Below are 21,758 nucleotides of genomic sequence, written 5' to 3'. Positions count from 1 at the left end.
GACTTTTTCATTATTAATTCTATCTCATAAAATAGTGATAATTTAATATGCATTTTTAATTTTGGAGAATAAGATTACCAGTTGATATATTGTTACGTTATCGATCGTGATCCTTGGATTAAATATCAATGTTTTGAAAAATATTAAGAATTGAAGTGCTACAACCTGTTTTTTCATAAATTCAAAAAAAAAAAAATGTAAAAAAGTGAAAAATGAACGCTCGTCTTTTAACAGAATTTTTCTTTTAACCTAAACAAACTTTTTAGGGGCTGCCACGGTGAAAAATGAAAAATTGTTTTTTTCTGAAACACTCACATATATGTACAGAACATACGCGATACCGTTCGATAGGTTGATTGCAAAAAAAAACCATACAGACAAATACTCGATAAAAGTATATTGAAATTTTTGTGTCAGCATTAAGTGGACGATACATTATTTAGTCAATTAGAGTGAAAAAAAATTCCTCAGATTAGCAAAGCACGAATTACTGAAACATTTTGAACGCATAAGGTAATAATGGCAATATGACTTTGGGACTAAAAAACTGACTAATAAGTAATCTCATATTTTTCAAGTTATTTTAGAACAAATTTTCGACACATGAAACACTAACAAGTATGTCTTGATTAAGACTTGAAAGAGTGGAGAAAAAGAACACTATATAGGCCTCAGAATATTACGTATATCGCATAATTTCAAAAAATGTATAATCGAGTCAGGTTAAGAATTAACATAATTTTATATGATTTATAAGCAACATCACAAACGATCCAGAGAATGGAAAAGCTTGTTTAAAAACGTGCAAACAATGTCTTACTCTAGTAATGCGTCTGTGCATTGAAAGCGCGACAGACTTCCGGAGGATTCGATAAAACGGTGGAAAGTGGAATAGAAGGGTATTCCAATAGCCGCAATTTGAAGCGTGATATTGGCGGGACCGGGATCGATATCAGTTTAATTCCCAGGAGTGATAAATATCGTACATATATATGTATGCGACGTATATGTGCGATGTAAAATGCATGCGTGATCCAATTCCTTCTGCCTAACGGCGCTCCGCAGTGGCAGGTGACGTTTGAAGGGGAATGTATAAGCGAGGAGGAGGAGCATTAGCAGAGAAAAATCGCCCGAAGGGGAAATACGGGTGAAAAGAGGGACTCTGGAACCTGGAGACACGTCCGCCTGCATCTACCACGTACCTTTACTCTCGGTGCCAGAACCACTCTTCGCGGCACGTTTTCCCTCTCGGATTCCCCCGTTTCATTTTATACCCTTTTCATCCATCCTCTTCAAACGGCTCATACATATATGATTTTTATATCCACATCTATTTGCGGTCCCTTTCATTACCAACAGTCGGTAGGCAAAGGGGGTTCTGAATACAGATTCCGTTACCGACACTTAGCCGGGACACAAACCTTTTCCTAAAATCTTCAAAGGTGGTGGAAATATTTGACTGACTTTATCGATTATCCGATCATTCAGTTCCTCTACCTTACTGGCAATATGCTCTGCCATACTATAATTTCTATCCTCGTGGTGCAAAATCCCGGAACTGCATTAGCGACACGCGTATCTCAAATTCACTTAAAGAAATGTCTCGTTAATTCAAATGAATGTCATTTCATTTGGCAACGCAAGCTTTTCTCTGTCGAATCAAATTGTACTTTTTTGAATGAGTAAAATACTTATTGAGTGATATTTGGTCGCGAAATATCGTGAAATTTAACACTGTAAAGGAGTAATTCAAAAATCGCATATTTGAGGTTTTGACAGAACAGTTTGAATATTTTTTCACTAGTATTCGAGAAAACAAGAATTGACTATGCATAAAGTCTTGAGCTAATTAAATTTGGAAGATTCGAATCAACCGAACTTGAATAACATTAAGTGAAAAACTCGAATTATTGGATTCTAAAATTGCGAATAAATTGAGAATCGATCTCGAAAATTTATATTCACGATTTTTCACCTTTCCCGACATTCGCGGCTCTCCTTTCGAAGCACGCTACATTTTTCATGCACCGTCCTCAATCTAACGATGTATAAAACGATCGCCCCATAACATCAACGGATCATCCGATAGGTTTATTGATCATACGCCGTTGGGCGATATGAAAATGTCAAAATATGGGACTGTTGAAATAAAGGATAAGTATTTTTCATTTTTTTTATTCCAGATTTTCAGTATTCATCATAGTGATTCTGCAGCTACAGATAAAAAAGCGATTGTCGATGTTTTGTTCCCGTGGTTTCAAATCGTCTAACCGTCTAGTGCAGGAACGCTTCGAACAACCTAATGCATCTGCATACTGCAGCCGCGAAACGATATTCGCTTCGGTGGTCCGATCCGCACTGTGAGTGTATTTTATTACGTCTATTTTCCATTTTTATAACCCCCTATAAAATTGACCAGAGTGAAAACAATACGGTAGCGGTGCATATACCCTTACACACACACGGTACAACCGTGGAAGAATTTTCCCCTGGCGAAACTATCGGATATCGAGTTTTTCGCGTTTACATCATACATACATGTATATTTAAGGTATAAAGTATATGCGGGCTATCTTATATGTACATATATAATACAAGGAATAGATCGCGAAAGGTCTAGAGAGCATATCGCAAAAAGTGAAGATATCCACAGCAGTAAAGCAGTATACGATAGATAAGGGAGAGGAAATGAAGTAAAAAAGTAAGTAAAGAAAGACACACGAACACACGTGCAGTAAAACTTTATCCAAGTAATCTGCCAAGAACTTTTTTGGATCCCGAGGTTTTAGTTGATATATAAAAGGTATTCCTCTCTCTCTCTCTCTCTCTCTCTCTCTCTCTCTCTCTCTCTCTCTCTCTATATATATATATATATATATATATATATATATATATATATATATATATATATATATATATGTATATGTATATATATATATATATATATATATATATATATATATATATATATAAAATATACAGGTGCTGTAGAAAGGGGAGGAATGGCTTTCATCATTCTCGGAATAGAATCATCCCTTGTCGCGAAATTCAATTTCCATCACTTTTCTTTCTCTTCTTAATACACGCACACACACACCCACACATATATATGTTTATTTCAGGCTGTGTCTGTCCCGAATATCATTCCTATATTTATATACACGAAGAAGCTTGTCCCCCATATATATATATATATATATATATATATATGTATATATATGTATACATTATGTATATTCAAATATGCACCATGCATATACATCCCTGCGAATTATTCCACGTGTGAAAATCGAATTTCCCGGATTGAACCGCATGCCGAATTTGCACCTAAAACCCGTGCTCGCGTTGAATACCTGTTTGAAAAGCTTTCGTCGTTTTGTCCATTTTATTCCTTTTTTTTTTTTATTTCTCTTTTCCCAACGTGAATTGATAGGGAATCGAACATTTTATCACCAATCCTATAACGTATTAGCAATCCTGTGCTTTATAATACCTGATGAAATAACTCTACACGAATCTGGATAGCATTGAAATTCTACGCAGCTGTCATGTGTTTATATTATTTATATACTCGCTGCTGTACATTGTATGCTAAATACGTATAACAAAATATTTGTAATCGTTTACTTGACAAATTTTATTTAACCGCTGTATTTTTTTTTTTTTTTCTGTGTGTATTATGAACTGATAATTGATTTATAGGAAATTGAATTTTGTTATTTTTATGACACGGTTTTTCGATTTCTTTTCAAAGAATTTTTATTGCAGTATATTAAAATGAAGTTGATTTTTGACTTGCAATTATACTTATATGTGAAGAAATTGAACGATGTATCTTGAAAAAATGAGCGAGGAAGAGTGACTTGCTTTCAGAATTATTTATTAAAATTCGTGATAATATATTTCTAAAATCAATTTGGTTTTGGAGGAAAAACATTTTGAATGACTACACTTTATCATCATTACACGGCCGTTTATTTCGATTCGGAAATTTGGAGATAATTCTTGTTGACTATTTCTTGTCTGTGAAAAATAGAAAAAAATTAAAGGCATATAGTCGTTTTGGCGGCCAGTTCGTATAGTTGATGTTAGAAATTCTGAATCTTCCTTATTTTTCCCGTTCTACGACGCATAGAATCTAGAATCGAGTTGACCTTGAAGTTGAAACTGAGTTGTAATAAAATTGGACGGCCTTCATCTGCGGTGCAGGGATCAGTCACTTAACTTTATTTTAGCATAACGTGAAAACTTGAGGCAAAGTATAGTAAGAATAATTTTCCAATTCGTATCACTTCAGCTCTATCATCGCATCTCGACCCGTTTATTTACTTCTTTATTTTTATTTTCTCAATCCTTCGCAGGCACAGATATAGAATAGATTCAATCGAACTCTACATTGAATATAGCTAGGTGAAATTCTGGTCGTTTTACTAAAGCTTCACCGAGTGAAATAACCCCAATGGTATATATAGAGGCAAACTTGAAACGTCGCATAAAACCCTCGCGATTGATTCGTGTATCGATTTTCAAAAGAAGTTTCGATATCTTCATGAAAATTACAAAATGTGTCAGATTCCATTAAAAGTTTGTCAATTTCACCGGTCAAAATCGTGCCGTCTGTTTTGACGAAAATTTATTTCAATTATTCTAAGAAGCTAACGGATCACAAATACGATTAGCCGATTATGTTTCGATCCTGGAAAGCGTGGGCAAGTGCCTCTAAGACGTCGTACAAATACCGTGCGTCTTGTAAGGATATTCAGAAGACGCTGGATCCGAGGTTAGATTAATGACGATCTATGTAATATTATATACCTATGGTCTATATAGGTGGTTGTATAATATCTGCCAAGTTGGATTTACGACAAGTCTTCATTCATATTTATCAGGAGCAAAGATTTATCAAGCCAACAACTAAAGGTGTACAGCCCATGAATAGATTAGAGGCTGAACTGAATATGAAAAGACGTGTTTCCCATGTTATACGTATCTAACGCGTGTGCCAGGCTGGATTTTAGTTTATCAACGAATCGTGGCTTCCACACAGTTGTAGCCGATGAGATCCCCTAGGATTCACTTCGCGATTCGACATTAGACTGTTGAAAAAATTGTCCTGATTTTCTATTTTTCTTCCTCTTTGTTGGGTCGTCGCAAAACGACGACCACTTTTTACGCCTGTTATTACGCGTTGATCGTTTTGAAAGATGTTTTAAACTCGCAATCATTGAAAGTAAACGCTCTCATCTTGGGTAAAAATTGTGGATTTACCTGAATAAACGGAAGAATTATGCGAGTCGTGTATCATGCAATAATATTTAAACCTCTTTATTACTCCGTGAAATTTTACCGTGTTAAATATTCATCGCAAGGAACTCGAGTCTCCGCTGTTAAGGATTATGTCAACAACCGGACTAGCGACTTTCGCCCCAAGCTTATACCCGTAAAAAGATTTTACTGAAAACTGCAGGAAAAGAGAGACAATTCGTGGTGTTTGGTAAAAAATACCCATGTCAAATATTTTTTTTACTATAAAACTAGCAGATTTTATTCTGCACACTGTGGTTTACACTGTATCTCTAGAGCAAGTTCTCTATAATTTTACCAAAAAACCTGCTGTTTCCTACTTATTCTACTGTTTTGAGTAAAATCAGTTCTTTTATTCTCTCCGTGTAGGATTTGATTTGCCTCGAGCGCACTTGTTGAATTCTGACGGCTTCCCCAAACTCTGCAAGTCCCAATCTGTATGAAACTGGGTGTATTTCCCTGTGTGCGGGACGAATCCTAAACTTCTCTCCTGCCTCTGATTATTTGCTCTGTGTATATTTCAACAACGCTACCTAACATAGAATTCCCCAATATACGTTATTATTCAATCAAAGTGGAACGACGACGTTTCACCTTAAATGTAGTTCAAAACGTAGAAAGATCTCAAATACGACATTTTTTTTTGTAGAAGAATATAAATTGAGAATCCAAAAATGTATAAATAAACTTATACCGATTTTTTTTTAGAGAACGGACAAGATTGCGAAGGGCAAAATATTCAATTGCGAAAATTCAGAAGAGTCAGAAAGTAGAATTTCAAATGTCAGTTTGACGCAGTTTTCGAAAATTTACAAATCAGACTTTGTCAATAACGGCTGATCGAAGACTCCAAAGGTTTTGATGTCGCGAATCAAGTTGTTCTTGCACGCGGTGAAAGATGGGGACCCCTGATTTAACGTGATTTTTGATTTTCAATCCAATGGGCCTTGGTTGCTGAGAAATCGCGATTTGAAATTTTTAGATTTACGGACGTGTTAGGCTCGCGTTTCGAATATATAGAGTAGGGCGGTTCAAAAAGGGCCGTTTTTTTTACAGATTTCGCTTTTCTCCGAAATTCTTGCATTTTTTCACTAAAAAATAACTCACGCAAAAGAGCTGGGCTGAAAATCCTTTTACCACTGCCTCAACGATGTTGAAATTTCGAAAAAAGCTATTTTCGGGAATTTCAAAATTGAGACATCCTTAAATCCTTGGGTGGATATGTTTTTTATGACGAAACAAAAGTTTTTGCAAAACCTGAGATGCGTGCGATTTTTTTAGTCACGAAAAATCTGTGTTGAAATTCGTAAAAACTAATTTTTTCAACTTTCAAATATTAATATTTGTTCATAATGCGGTCGAATTAACTTCCGGGAAAACAGTTATTCTACTGGATGATTTATCGAAAATTTCAGTACACCAATCATCCGTTATTTTGGAAATTTGTATCTGAAAAATTTCGGCTTTTCGGCCAGTCGACTTTCCGGTCTTTCGGGATTTTCATCCCCACACGTAATTTTATTCCGATGAAATGACCTTTTTTCCGCTATTCCGAGGGTGCTGCAGGAATAGTCGCTTATATATTATATATATCTGTACCAAACTTCGAGCTCTCGGTTGACTGCGCACAACGAATTCCCCGAATGAGGGAGGAGCGGATTTCAGACCCGAAACTGTCGAGACAAGAAGCTGACACCAGGCGATGGACCCATCCGACCATCCTCTAGAATAAGGGGAAGGATCATCCCTCCCCTCTTCTCATCTCCTCTTATATCCTCTGATCCCACCCACCAAAGACCCTTTCCATTAAACCTACGTCACCTTGAAAACACCAATCGCTAATTAGCCAGCTCGCGATATGACGTCATTGGTTTTTGGAATTCCGAAACGAAACGCTGTCTGCGGTTATATACTTGTAAATTTTTGCCCCCTTGTGGTATTGAGAAAAATGATATTTGGTCTGAAAAAGGACGAGATGAAAGGTTTTTTTGGGAAAATAAAATCGGGTGAAATTCTGACGAATTTATTAAAGACCGTTTCTCTGATGGGTCAGATAAAATGTTAAAACCATACGAGTTTCAACTGAAATAGAGAAAAAATAAATAAAATGTCAAAGAGATCGTTTCATAACACGATTATTTCAACACTAGTGAAAAAACGTCACATCGTAAAAATTAGAACGGATCACAGATCGTTTTGTTTATAAATGAATTTCCCGCGTATCACTCAACAAACTTTTTTTTCATCTTCAAAAAGTTAGTTAATCGCAAAAAAAAAAAAAAAAAATTGCCACGCAGAATTGTTATAAATTATACGTGATGAACAAATGGTTTGTAAAACTATGTAAAACCATGTAAATTCATTTACAAAGTCAAAATGAGCGACAGAATTAACTATTAATCACGAGTGGATACGTTTTCTCTTTACGTAAAATAAGTTGTAGAATAATATTGCTATCTATTTAAAAAATTTAATATTGAGTTTTTTCAAATTCAAACCTACATATTTTCCATTCTGATACATGCACGCAATTTTATATCTGCACGTAGATCTGACGCATCACGCTTCCTTCGACACTTTTTTACGACACTATAACCTTCTGCTTGTGAATAACTGATGCAAGCTTGATTCTCTCACGACTTTTTTTTGGCTTTTTTTTTTTTTATCAACCAGAGGCATTTCTGTTCCAATTTTTTTAACCTATGGTTACGGTCGCTTCGGTTAAAGTAGCAATACAAGGGGGGGATTCTGGATACAAATTCCTACTTTACCGGCACAGCCAGGTAAAAAACCCAGACACAAACCGTTTTCTATAACGTTCGAGGGTTTGGATTATCTCCGCTCTGGCTGACTGTAAATCATCGGAAAAAATCCTACAAATTACGCTCTACGTTACCATAGTTTCTACCGTTCTTAGTACGCCGGTAATGTAGGGATTTGTATGCAGAATCTAACTCGTATTGCGACTGGTTGAGAAGATTTTCTGTCTTTCACAAACTTTTCTACACCTCTGTATAAAACTAGCGTCGACACGTTGGTGGTGAAAAATATTTACCCTCGCATGTGGAATAATTTTACGTAAATTTGTATGGGACAAATTTTGCCACAGCTGATGTATGTATAACGAAGCGCATACCAAATACAGATTTGCTACAATTTCGAGATCGCTGCTAATTCAGCAAAACACAAACGCCTCGTAATTTCCATAGGTATACTCGTACCCTGTTCTTCTGCTCGCTCCAGTTCACAGAAAACTTTCTCTGTAGGCAAACGGGTTGAATGTGAAATTCGTTACTGATCTGAGAACCAAACGCGATATGTTGAAGAGTAAAAACAGTATGAATAAAAACAGTATATTCGTAGCCATGAAAGGCTTTTTTCTAGTGTTTCTATTTATGACATCGGACTGTAGTGGTTATTCTTCGTAGGATTTCCACCATACATTCAAACAACGAACGTTGAAGATAATGCAGAGATTTGTATCCAGAATTTGTACCAAGTTGAATAGGTTGGCGGAATTCTATACACCCATGTTTCGTGCCTCTACTCTTTTTGTTTTCATTCATCTATATTTCTGTGAGCTTCCTGTTGCTGTATCATCAAGAGCGCTTCTCTTCCTTCCTGGGTCGAAGGTCACTCCGGACGGAGGAAGGCTGCTGGTCACGGTTTTTCCATGTTTTTCGTGGTTGTATCCGAAAAGGGTGGGTCGTCGGGTCTTTTCGTGGAGTAAATGACCGCGCGATATGCCCTCAATTGCCATAGAGCGAGAATCGTCCTCGCCCGATATCGAAAGGACCCGGAAGTAGTAGATCAATATAAACTCGATTAGCACTGCAGCTGATCATGCTCATCTCTACCGAATGCCAATCATCGCGCAGAATCTCGTGCAGCTCAGACGGTTCGCCAAAAATTCATACTTCTCATCAATTTCAATACTAGGTAGTCGTATATCGAATAACAGTTAGATTGTTACATTCGTAAGCCACGATGCTGATCACTTTCAAAATACGAAATACCAGAAAACACTTGCGTCAAGATGGTTAAAAGTCTGGTAGATTTATTCGATTTTACTCTGCGATGTCTCATTTTATTCAGAAGACTATATTCTATAAAATCGTTGAAACAGATTAATCTTTTTTTTTTTACAGTATTCGATTCAATATTTCCGTTTGTTAATTGTCATTAATTATATCGGTGGATTTTTTTCTCATAGTAAATCTTTGACGATACTTACTTGATGAAGAAAAAGTGTTCGATGAATTTGTAATAAGTACTTTTCTGGAACTACTATAGAGTTTACGATTTGAAATGAAGTTTCGATTTCTAACAACATGTTTTTCGTTTCAATTCCAGTATCTTCTATATTCTTATCCCCAAAGAGATTTTCGTAACTTATGATAATACGTAATTTGATCATTTGATAAAATTCATATAAAGTATATCGATTTTTTGCCATCCAACTTGCTCAATCCAACTTCGAGGTATTCAGCTAGTCTGCTGCCGCGTTTGCAATCGTCGTTTCTTTGATGTCGAAAAGTGGATGCTACCCGCATTAGGGGTAGAAATGAGGTCTCTAATCTGGGGTTCTCGATTCTGCTTCAAGCCTTTTCCACCACCATTAAAAGGGGAGAAATTTTGGGCGCGTCGAATTAGACGCACCATTACTTAGGGCGTCAAGAGAAGTGATTTCCGTTTTTGGAAAAAACTACTTTAACTCTTTGAGCCACATATTATTGTGCTGAGTCAACTTTTGCAACGAGATAGTATTCTACGGTTTTTAGGGTCACTGATTACGAGTCCGAAATCAGGTTTCAAGAATTCAAAACGGCGGATCCAATATAGCGGACGAAAATTTCGAATTTGATTGAATACGCTCAAAAAACTTGCTACGCAGGGGGTTTCGGGGTCGCTGATTGGATTCGCCGTATTGAATTTTTAAAATCCGATTACAGATTCGTAATCATCGACCCCAAAAACCCGTGGGCAGAGTTTTTTCACCGGATGCGATTTCACTGAGAAAACTTTCATTTTTTACAGTAACTAGCAAAATTCAGTAAAACAGCTATCATTAAAAAAAACTGTTTGAATATTGTTGGAATGACGAAAAACGAGGTACGCCTAACCATTTTGCGCTATCGTCGATCCTTTTTTGGTAATTGCAACGCAAAATTAGTTTCAGAGGTTTACTCTACTTTTTTAGATAAATAAAGCTTTAACGTCAATTTATTGTCGCACAAGCATTACATTTTCTCAACAGTTGCAAGAAAACATAATAACAGTGATCGTAATGAGAAAGAATAGCAACGGATACTAGACTTTCTGGTAAAAGCTACAAAACTAATTTTCATTTTCCACCTAGAACTATATTTTTCGATCGTGGTAAAAAATGAAAATAATTAAGGACTGAGCGGTAACCGGAACTAAAAATTTCTTTCAGTGTGAATTTCAAATCTTCGTTCGTGATATTAGACGCGAAATCTTGAAGTTTTTAAATCTGGTTTAAGATTCGTAATCAGTAACCCCAAAAACTTGTAATTTATATGAAATATGTATGATGTATATGTGTAGAGCGGTAATTTCTCGGAAATGAATTATTCCTGTAATTTTCAACATTTCTCTCAATCAATTACTTTCTAACACTAATAATTTACATTATGTCGCAACAATTAATATCGAGTATTGAAAACCTGTTAGTATACTATCAGAAATAGTCAAAAACTCAAAGAAATATGTTTTCAAAGTTCTCTAAATATACAAAAAAATGGATATAAAATCGGTCGTAAGAATAATTACTACTGTGATTCAAAGGGTTTAGTTTTTCTCACATCATCTCAGGATGATACGAAATACGTGTAGGAGTATAACGTTATTTTCCACGATATTTGTACCACGTATAGCGATCGTCGTTTCCGCGAAGCGACATCATAGTCGAACTTGGCAAATAACCACGCTCTCATTTCATCATCTCCCTGGGGTATTTCTACCGGCTTACTTCCGCAACTCTCCGCTTCTCTCTCTTTCCTATCTCTCTCTCTCTCTCTCTCTCTCTCTCTCTCTCTCTCTCTCTCTCCCATTTTTTTTTTTTTTTTTTTCACCCCTCACTATCCTCCTTCTCCGTTCTCGTTCGACGTTCTCCGCATACACGGATGCTGCACAGCTTCTCTCGCACAAAGACGACAGTCCTCCGTCCTCCAGGCGAATACGGGGTCACGATAAAGTGCAGTTAATTCCGGAATTACTCGGATGCCAACCAACCACCGTACCGACCAGAACCACCGCGACCTCACGATTCCGGTAATTACCAGGTTACGGAGCAACGATTATCGCTTGTCGTGCAACAGAATCCGAGTCTTGAATCGTTGTCGCTTTTTTATGGTCGCAATCGTACGGAAACATGGAGGATTCTGTAGTAGAATTCACAACGTTGTGTCTTTAATCAATTTCTCACAGATTCATTCGCTTTGATGACGCTGTAAGAAGAATAGGTTAATTGAAATAGATAAATTGGGTAAAAAAATTTACTTAGTATTTCAATTACCGGCGTTTATTTGGTTCAAAATAAAAGTTGGTAGCAAGAAACCAAAAATCTTCAGAAATCAATCCTATCGTACGTATTGCTTTATATATTTTTAACTTGACGTTTCTCTGTTTTTCATAGAAAAAAATACAGTTATTGTAATCGTTCCGAAAATGAAAAGTTCAGTTTTCACTGGATATCCACGTATTGAAGTTTCGAGAATCACTTCCAATCATACACGGTACTCATTTATGTATGTAATCGATCTTTTTGTCCGATGATATTTCGAGAACGTGTTACCGGATTTCAATTATTTTGGTCTCAACCGACGCGGCATTTCCAAACTTAGAACTTATTAGATAATGGCTTTGATCGGTTCGGTATTTTTTGAATTACTTAAATAACAAAATTCCAAAAAACAAACTAAAAATTATGATATTTTGAGAATAAATAAATGGATTTGAATGAAAATTTGTGCTCTGAGGATTTTTGGGCCGCTAATCACGAATCTAAGGTCTGACTTGCAAAATTTAAATTTGGCCCATTCAATAAGCTGAAAACACTAAAAACATTTCGCTATTGATAAAAATTGATACTCGTCGATTTTTTAGGTTCACTCATCACGAATCTGACGTCAGATTGCGAAATCCAAAATGGCGATCCAATATGGTTCAAAAAAATCTAAAAATAATCCGATTTTCGTAGAAATTGGAGGCGGAGGTTTTCTGGGGAACCGATAACGAATCCAAGGTCAGACTAAAAAAATTTGTAATGATGGATCCATTATAGTGGCTTAAAATAAAAAAAAACGTCAAATTTTCACGTAACATGGTATCCAAGGGGTTTAAAATCTTTGATCACAAATTTAAATTTTTAGTTCGAAATTGGAATTGGATATTGTTCTTTTTTGTTTTTTATGACCTTGGTATCTATCGGCCAGACTAAAGCAGTTCATTTTTCAATAATTTTTCATCGTCATGTTTCAGTTAATTTTCTAGATTTTGAGCCAATGTATCGCATCAATAACTTCGTCAGACTAGTAAAAAAGTATTCAGAAGTAGCAAAATTTTTGTAATCAACTGAAACGAGATAAATTGAGTAAACGAAAGATTTCACGCGTCACGTTTGATAAATAATTTGCAGACGAGTGTATGTGTGCTTTTTTTTTCGCGCGCTTACTCGGTATGAAAAATTTGTCGCCTTTTTTTTGTTGTAAATGTATATACGAGGTATACGTAGGTGCCTGACAATGAACAGGTATTACTATAGGACATAGCTTAAAGAACGGGGGCGTAAATGGTCCAGACGATGAATACACAAGTGCGTTCTTTACGCACGAGGATAAAAGCTGCCAGGCTAGAAGCTCCGAAGCTCCGATATTACGCGCTCATATACATATCTATGTATAATCCATCGTACATGATACAGGGTACGTGAAACATGGTTTTTTGAGAGTGCTGAAAGTTCGCACGCGAATATGTAATAATTCTTTGCCCGTGAATGTATCTTGAATTTTGAATACCGAGTTTTCAACACCGTCGACTGGAAACCCCGGCCCCCGTACTTCACTCGTATAAAAGCAAATAGCTCGTGTTTTGCTGTTTACGACATCGTCAAAACACACATTCGCCATCCACGGACCCGGTGAGAAATCGGCAGGAGGGGAAAGAAAGGGCTAAAATTTTCAACCCCGGTTATTATTATATCACACGCTTTTTATTCACGACGGTGATAAAGATTGTCTCGTTAATTTAAGGATGATTATTATTAAATCTCCGGAGGTGACTTACATTGCACATTTTAAAAAGCCTCACTCACACTTTAATTCAACTCAGCGACTGGATTTTTCCGAAAGTGAAACAATGTTGCGAGAAAGGAGGACCTTCTGTCTTTCGGAACGAAAATAATTTCTTCAATTTTTCAGGCTCCGTTGTGCGTTTCGTTTTTCTTTCTCACCGTCGTTCTTTTTATCTTGCTTCGCCGTTTCGTCCTTTGTAACCTATCGTCGAAAGTAGCTTTTTGCCGCTTAAATCTATTTTTTTTTTTTTTTTTCAACAGAGATAAACAGAGCCCAAGAAAAAAAGAATTAGGTCCAAATCCGAGTTTTAGGCGTTTAACAAACAGCTTGACTCCTAGCGTTATGTGCCTCACGTATTATACACCACGCCATTATTTTTGATCTTCTTTAGTCCGTTCGTTTGCATATTTTTTTTTTTTTTCCTTCCACAACAATTTTTCCAAGCGAAATATAACCCCGTATAAGCACACAAATGGACCCAAGTATACTTATGAGATGATATTACGAAGGTAGAGGTGAGGGATTACGATCTGTCTGCGGATTTTAAAGAGAACGAGTCCGGTCGTGTGTTCAACTGTATAAAAATTTTCACCGCGGGGAGAAACGCGCGTTTTAAATCCTGACAATTCTTCAAGTAAACTCTGTTAGAAATTAGAATATTTTCAGGCTGGAAAGTAACGTTATAAACGATGATATTTCTTCAAATTAAATTTGCGAGTACAAGAAAATGGTTTCATTTCGTTTGATTGAAATCTCTTTAATATCAATATTTAAAATCTTCCCGTGACGTGATTTTCAAATATTACAGAGCTGGAAAATGGCAAAATACATGCAGTATAATCATACGATCAATATCGATATTACAATATGTATACATATACACTGATTCTCAGGCTTCATCCAACTAGGTTTCACTTTAACTTTGATACGTAGGCACGTGAAGTTATAGCATCGCGTCTAGCAAGTCGCAGCTTTCTTGTTGCAGGATTTCAATTAACTGGGAAAGTTCTTAACGTAAAAGTTTCGAAAAATTTCAGCTCAATTTAGCGCTCGGCTTACGCTAAGCTTGCAGTCTGACACGTAACTTAAATTGTACTTATGTGAGCGAGGAAGTTTATCATCCCTGAAATTTATGTAACGTCTGCAATTTTTCCACGCATGTACAGTTTTTATAAAAAAAATTTGATAAGCGTATATTCGCAGTAGTTTTTGGAATATTCTTCTTCTCCACTTTCTCGATCCTTCGACGTGATGCTGTAGAGCTTTTTATACGCCGAAGGAACGTGACCATCGTGAAAATCTTTGTGCAACGTAAGCAGCCTCTTTAAATCTGCGTGGTCAGAATTTTCTGGATCGAAATTTAACCGGTTTTATTTCGTCGAGTATCAGCAGCAGAAGCATGAAATTTTTAAGCTTAATGTAAAAAAGCTCTGAAGAAAGGCGGGTAAACGTCGCGAATGAAAATGTCCAATTAAATGAAAAGCTGAGAGACGGAGGAAACTTTTCTAAGCTTAAATTTAATCGCCTTGATACTTGTATCAGAAATAAGCTATTAAAAGTAAACAAATTTATAGTCTGGAATAGGTTTTGAATATCGCGAACAATATGCCCGATTTTTTTTCTCCACGCGATTCCGGTGTTAGAGCTTTTTCGAACGAACTCGCGTTATCAGGTAAATCCTTTTACCGATTTAATCTCCTACGCGTAGGAAGAAGTGCTCGCCTAATCTGGGAGGACATAATAAACAGGCACAGATTCGCAAAAGAGGATCTCTTAAGCTGGGGCCTCTTAATCGGATTTTTTTTCAGTTACCGGACCTACGCTTTATAATTCTTTTTTGTTTAAGAAGGTTGGTTGGATAAAAATCGATACTTTTTGTCTTTCTTCGAAGAGCGGATATTGCTTTGAGAATGTAAAAATCATTTTTTTCATTTTATTTCATGTTCTACAATGGCTCATTTTCTGCAGCTGAAAATTATTTTCCATAATTTCACTGAAACGCTTTTCTCATCGTTTAATATTGAATTTTACAACATTGCACCGATATTGATTATGATCAAGATATAGAAACATTGAATCGTCCACTGAATCAACAAAAAGAAACATCTGTTTGGGGCGGGGTTGAAATTCCGAATTTGAATAGTTCCGACAGCGCCAAATTCCGAAAGGACAAAATTCTGAAGGGGCATAACTCCGACAAGTCAAAGTTCCGAAAGTGCGAAAATGAGAGGATTTAAAAATCTGAAACATTGAAATTCCGAACGATCAAAGGTTTTCAGTTCCGTGAATCTCTAGCTTGGTGAAATTTCACCACTTTCATCTTTCTTTGTTTTGGATTTTCGATATTTTTACGTTCGGGATCCCGGTCATTCCGTTTTTTGGGTTTTTTTAAATTTTTTATAACACTCATCGAGTAAACTACACTGTTTAAGCATATTTTAACTTTCAGAATTTTACTACATCGAAACGTTATTTTTCGAAATTTTGTTCTATCGTAACTTGAATTTCCGGAATCCTATATTTCGGAACTTTGAGCCGTCGGCTTTCCGACCATTCGAAACTTTGTTGTTCTGCAAAAGTTTGATTTCTTTACTTCAAGTTTCGCCATAAAATGATTCTGAATTAGGCGCTTTCGGAACTTTTCAAATTCGTAACTTCAACCCCGCCACATCTGTCTCGGTGATTTTGTGGAAATGGTGTTTTGAATAAAATGCGCTGTATTTTCAACCATTCTAGAAAAATCTTTGAAGCTGGCGAATATTATAATTTGACAAATATTCAAACACGTGCGAAAACCTTGAAATAAAATTAATAAAAAATGTCGTTTTTTGGCCAACCAACCTCCTTAACAAATGAAACGCCGAAAAAGGAGCTGATTTGAAGGGTGACGGTGCAGTCTCGAGTACTTTATCTCCCCTCTTTCTTTATTCGAAGGGTACGATTCTTGTGGGAATTCGGGAATTTGAGTGCCCGGGCACCAAGCATTCAACTCCATTCGATGACAAAGTGACCAAAGTGTATGTGACAGTCGAATCGAGACCACTTCCTCAGCCACTCGCTTTCACGTATTTTTCTTTCATTCATTTTACACGAAAAGTCCATCACCGGTTTTATACAGCAGGCAGCTGGCATTTTTAGTACTATTAAACCTATTTCCGACGATTGCTTTTCAACGCTGCCTCACTCTTCAATTTATATACTTACATACACGATGGACACGTGTTACAACTGTACATACCTATGACAACGACAGGATATTACGCGGAGCTTGACGTATCCGTGCCAAGTTTAGAATTTCAGCTGTTACCCTATATTCGAAAATTGCTTACTCGCGACGATTTAACATCGATCTTAAATTTTCTCATCGTTTCAGTAACACTTGCATAAATTTACAAAGGACAAGGTATTTCGATATGTAATTCGATGAAAAGAGAAAATTTACGGAAAAATGGATTAAAAAATGATTTGATAAAGAGTTGGAGCAAGTTTAAAAGTTTCTACGCTGAAAATAAAGACCGCGAAGAGACGCTGTGTAATTAAGGGTAAAGCTTAGACAGCCACACTTTGTACGTACAACTTTTAGTGCAGCGTGTAAAGTATTTACGGTGTGTAATATAAGTCGTCTGAACTAATAGCAATCAAGTCCATGGCAAACGAATCTATTTCTCATTATCGCTATCTCTCTAAATCTCTTTCCCGCTGCTAGTCGTCATAAATTCAGAGGCGAAAAGCTCTCGGAGAATAAGGGTGCAGCAGTATCCATAAGGCATTCGGAAACTTGCGTTTAAGTATAATTAAAACGTTTAATAAGAAGCCGAGAGGTTCAGATCGGATGGGTATCTTGAATTATACATTATAGTTACGGTGAAGAACTTTGAGGATGAGTAAAATTATGCAGGGAGATGTTTCAGAATTAATTATGTACGCGCAAGGAAAGGGTTTCGGGCTCTATATCTGAGCCCATACAAGGAGGCAGAGGAATCCTTGAACCAACAAAATAGATTCCGTTGGAATCCGTTCACTTCGATCTAGTATCTCTCGCGTGTTCCAAACACAGTGAGGTGAAGCTTTTGATGTGTTTTCGCAATTGAGTCAACTAAATATCATTTCTCTTGAAGTTTACGTACGGTTCCTCTAAGTAAGATATTTGTCGATCTAAATAATTAGATACTTGAAATGAAATAAGTACATGAATCTAGTCAACAAAATATTTACATCGATCGAATGTCATATTTTGTTGATCTAACCGTAGCTTGTTTAGCGTAAATAGTTGGATCACTTGCACCAATTTGTTTATCAGGTAAAAGAAACATCACATGCTCTTAAACAAGTAGAGAATATATTCATCGTAAACATCAGTACGATAGTGCTATAAACGGCCGCTAGGTGGTGAACTTTCTCGCTACGGAAGTAGCTTCAGAGATAGTTACACGGCCCGGTAGTCGGCTAGTATCAGGCACGTTACAACAGAAGAAAGCGTAATACTCAGTTTGAGATTAACGAAATTGTTATTGACGAATGACGATTAATGTACAAAAAATATTGGCAATATTCAATTTGTACTTCAACGATAAGTTTTCCGGTTTTTACGCATAAAATATCGGGTAAATATCACAAAATTTTGTGTCAACAGAATTATAAATGATTATCATTCGAAGCGTACGTCTTATGCACTTGAATAACTCTAATGTTGAGTCAATGCGAAAAGTTTTCATTACAAGAAATTTCATTGCCTGCATCAACTATTGAACTCGTGACTCAACAAAACATGAATTAGAACAAGCTTTATTTATTTTGATACAACAGTTCTATATTTTTAAAACAAAATGATCGAGGTGCGTTCAATAAAATTTTTAGTCATATCAATCACACCTTTTTCTTAATACATTGTTCACATTATTGCAAGGAACTCACGCTGTGTTATCTTGAATAAATTGATAGTCAAATACTTGATTCGATTCAATATCAAGTTGTCACAAGTATTTTGTCCGAGAAAACAAACAACATTTTTGTTGAATTAACCAAGTATTGTGTTCGCCGAATCTGACTATAGCATTAAGTTGAATCAAACGAATATCACTTGACTCAAATAATCCTTTTCCTCGGTGTAGAATCTCCTTGTGTTTTCTTAAATTTATTTATTTATTTCTGTAATGATTGTTCAAAATATCTGAACAAGAATTTTCTCGCAAGCGTACGTGTCGCTATAATAATTGTATAATATCCGTATCAGAGATTTTGCGTGAAACTCAACTTGGCGCTGCTCCATAAATGTGCGTATCGCTTTGCAGTAGTAACAACCGGAGTTTGGTCAGCCTTCTCTTCTCGACGACTGATTGTGAAATCACTGTATCCGTTAGCGCCAGCGACTGTTTATGATATTCCATATCTGAAACACCGCCATCGTAGAATGATGGTGAAATTTGAATATCTCGCTTGTTTATGGTAGGTTGATATCTGCGCCGTGTTTCATCTGTTTTGTAGATGTATTCGCGTATTCAAAACTCTGAGATTCCGTTCGAGTTACGAGTTTAGAGATATACATAGGGGGCATTCCGCGCCAAGTCAACAAACGTCGGATCCTCACCGTTTCTGATTTTGTTAAGAAAATTTATGCAATTGTTCCAAATCCAAAACAGTATTGTCAATTTTATCAGTTTTTTTTTTTTTTTTGTGCAAATGTGTTTTACTTATGATGTTTGAAAACTAACCCGTCTTTTGCCGTAATTTGAAAATTCGAAGCAATTCTCAAAATTTTTATTCAGATATTAAGATTCTTAAGCCTAGACCCAGATTGGACCCTTCCTTTGGAAATTTTTTTTATCTACAATAGGATCAATATTTCCAGTATTCAACAATTGATTGCGCGATCAATCGGTAGCTGAAATGATTCCAAATCGATTTAATATAACTGAAAAAAAGCATATCTGGTTTTGAAAATCGTACAAAATTATCATTACTCAGCAGAAACTGTTCTAGGTTTTTATAAAAATATACATATCGTGTGGATTAAAAAGTCGTATTAAATGACGGCTTAGACAAAAGTCATAAAAAATATGTGGGCCTTAGTATGTAGACAATTGTAATACTACAAAATGGGGGTGAAATCTGAGATTATACGAGTCAATGGTGAGTCGCTTTTTTCGATGCCTAATAACCGTGTAAACATTTTTGTAAACCATCGTTGACTTCAACGTTCAGATTTTTTATTTCTGTGGCAGAGGCCAATCGTTCGAATACACTTTGCTACGTTCTTTGATCTTTCTAGTCAACCGTTCATACTTGTTACGCGGTACAGAACCGCATCATGAATGTGAATGAAAATTTATTCTGATTTTCATACGTCTTCCAATTATCAATAATCTTCATTTTGTCCCGCGGTCATTTTAGATTCTACTACAATTATACACGAAGACAATTTTTTGACGGTGTCAATATTAGATATCGCTCGAGATAAATCTGAATAATTCTTTGAAAAATGCCGAAACGAGCTTTTCTTTGAAACGTAATATTCACCCGTCTGCAAATACAGGTTTTCTTAGCCTGAGGTCAACGCTGTGGATTGTTAACGAGTTTGTTCGGCTTGCGTCAAAAATTGACGACCTAATCGTCGAGAGGATCGTGAATGTAATTAGCTTTTGCTTTCCTTTTTTTTTTTTAAAATTTTTTCACTACGTGTCTCCTTTGGATTTCTCATTAGTCGAAGTAACGTTGGCTGCACGCTTTTAAATAAATTGCATTTCGACCCAGATAATGACAATTTTTCATTTCTCGGGTATTGTTTTTAATTCTAACTTCTTCTCTCATACTCATCCTTTAATCTTCTCACCGGTATTTACTTTTTCCTTTCTCTTTTTCTTTCTCGTCTGCAAGATACCACAAACTGGGTACCCACCGCGGGATTCTCGCTCGCGAATCTATACTCCCTTGTCTCACTCTTTCTTCCGTACATTTTCCTTTTGTCTTTCTGTTCAACTGTCCTTTGTCCGACAAGTGAGAAACTTTATCAGAAAACTCTCAGCTCACGTTCCACCTAAGTTTGCGCACACGTGCCTCGGTTCCTTATTTAATTGCCTATCGACTTTTGATCAGTAATTTTATTTTATCTTTTTCTTGGCCTTTTTTTTTTTTTTTTTCCTTACTCTGGTTTCGTCTTTGTCCTTTATTGCTTTCTACTCTCTAACCTCGACCCGGTCACGTCGAGATATGCTTTGTATTATACCTATTTTCGGTACAGGTTTCCGATACAAACATCCAATTTCTGGCAACCAGAGAGCGATCTTATATTTACTTTCTGACACACAGTCACACACACGCACACACGCACATACATGTATAGTAATTATTCTTCACGTTCATGTGAAAAAAAAAAATCGAATCACGCGAAATGTCAACAGTTCAGCATGTGTCCATACTGTGATAAAAATTGCAAACAACTTACTCCTGTGTAAATAGCGCAGGCGATACTTCCTCTGCGTACGGATCGCCAGCAACAACACGATTGCATGATTGCCATGCCGCGCGCACATGGATTTTCGTAACCGTTGCGACTCTACATTTCACTTTGGTGACAGCGGTGGGATTCGATCAGTGGAGCCGATGCTTTTAACGCTCTTTAGCCACGATCGCATAATATTTGTAATAATTTACATAATATCTATGTTAAAAAATTGTTTATCGAAAAATTCTTTTCTTCTATTTTCTCGTGCTCTATTTTTTTTTTATTAATATTTTTTTCTCACGCTTCTTTTCGAACTGTTTCAAGCGGATTCCGCTTCGAAATCAATTTCTTTACAAAAATCTGATCCCTCTATCGTCTCGCCACGTTTCCCGTCGACCGAGACAGCTTTGCGCCGACTAGCACTGACCGCGCCACCCCGAAACGTCAACCCCGTTTCGCTCTCGTCTTACCCCCGCCTCGTATCGCTTTTCGCCGCCACGCGTACTCCGGAAAACGCAGGCGCCCTGCTGCCGCACATTTCTCCATTTCTTCTATCCACCCTTATTCAACCCACCTTGTAGTCAGTTTCTTTAAATCCTCCTGACTTACATTTATAGTCAAGGTACCTACACCCATCTTGCCAAAACTTAGATCAACTGTGCAATACAATAAGGGGGGGGGGGGGGGGGGGGGGAGAA

General features: G+C 36.5%; 1 protein-coding gene across 3 annotated transcripts in view; it reads right to left on the bottom strand.

Annotated features, from left to right (window-relative positions):
• Positions 1-21,485, bottom strand: part of LOC124211786 (uncharacterized) — a 50,677-nt gene extending 29,192 nt beyond the window's left edge. For all 3 annotated transcript variants that reach the window (XM_046611202.2, XM_046611205.2, XM_046611204.2), the window contains exon 1: positions 21,061-21,485. In XM_046611202.2, coding sequence (XP_046467158.1) covers positions 21,061-21,135 — 75 coding nt within the window. In that variant the 5' untranslated portion in view covers positions 21,136-21,485. The remainder of the gene's footprint in view (positions 1-21,060) is intronic.
• Between the last annotated feature and the right edge of the window lie 273 nt (positions 21,486-21,758).

This window comes from Neodiprion pinetum, chromosome 2 (assembly GCF_021155775.2).
Source record: "Neodiprion pinetum isolate iyNeoPine1 chromosome 2, iyNeoPine1.2, whole genome shotgun sequence".
NCBI classification, from domain to species: Eukaryota; Metazoa; Arthropoda; class Insecta; order Hymenoptera; family Diprionidae; genus Neodiprion; species Neodiprion pinetum.
Note: the sequence above shows the minus strand (reverse complement) of the source record. Positions and strands in the feature narration are given on the sequence as shown.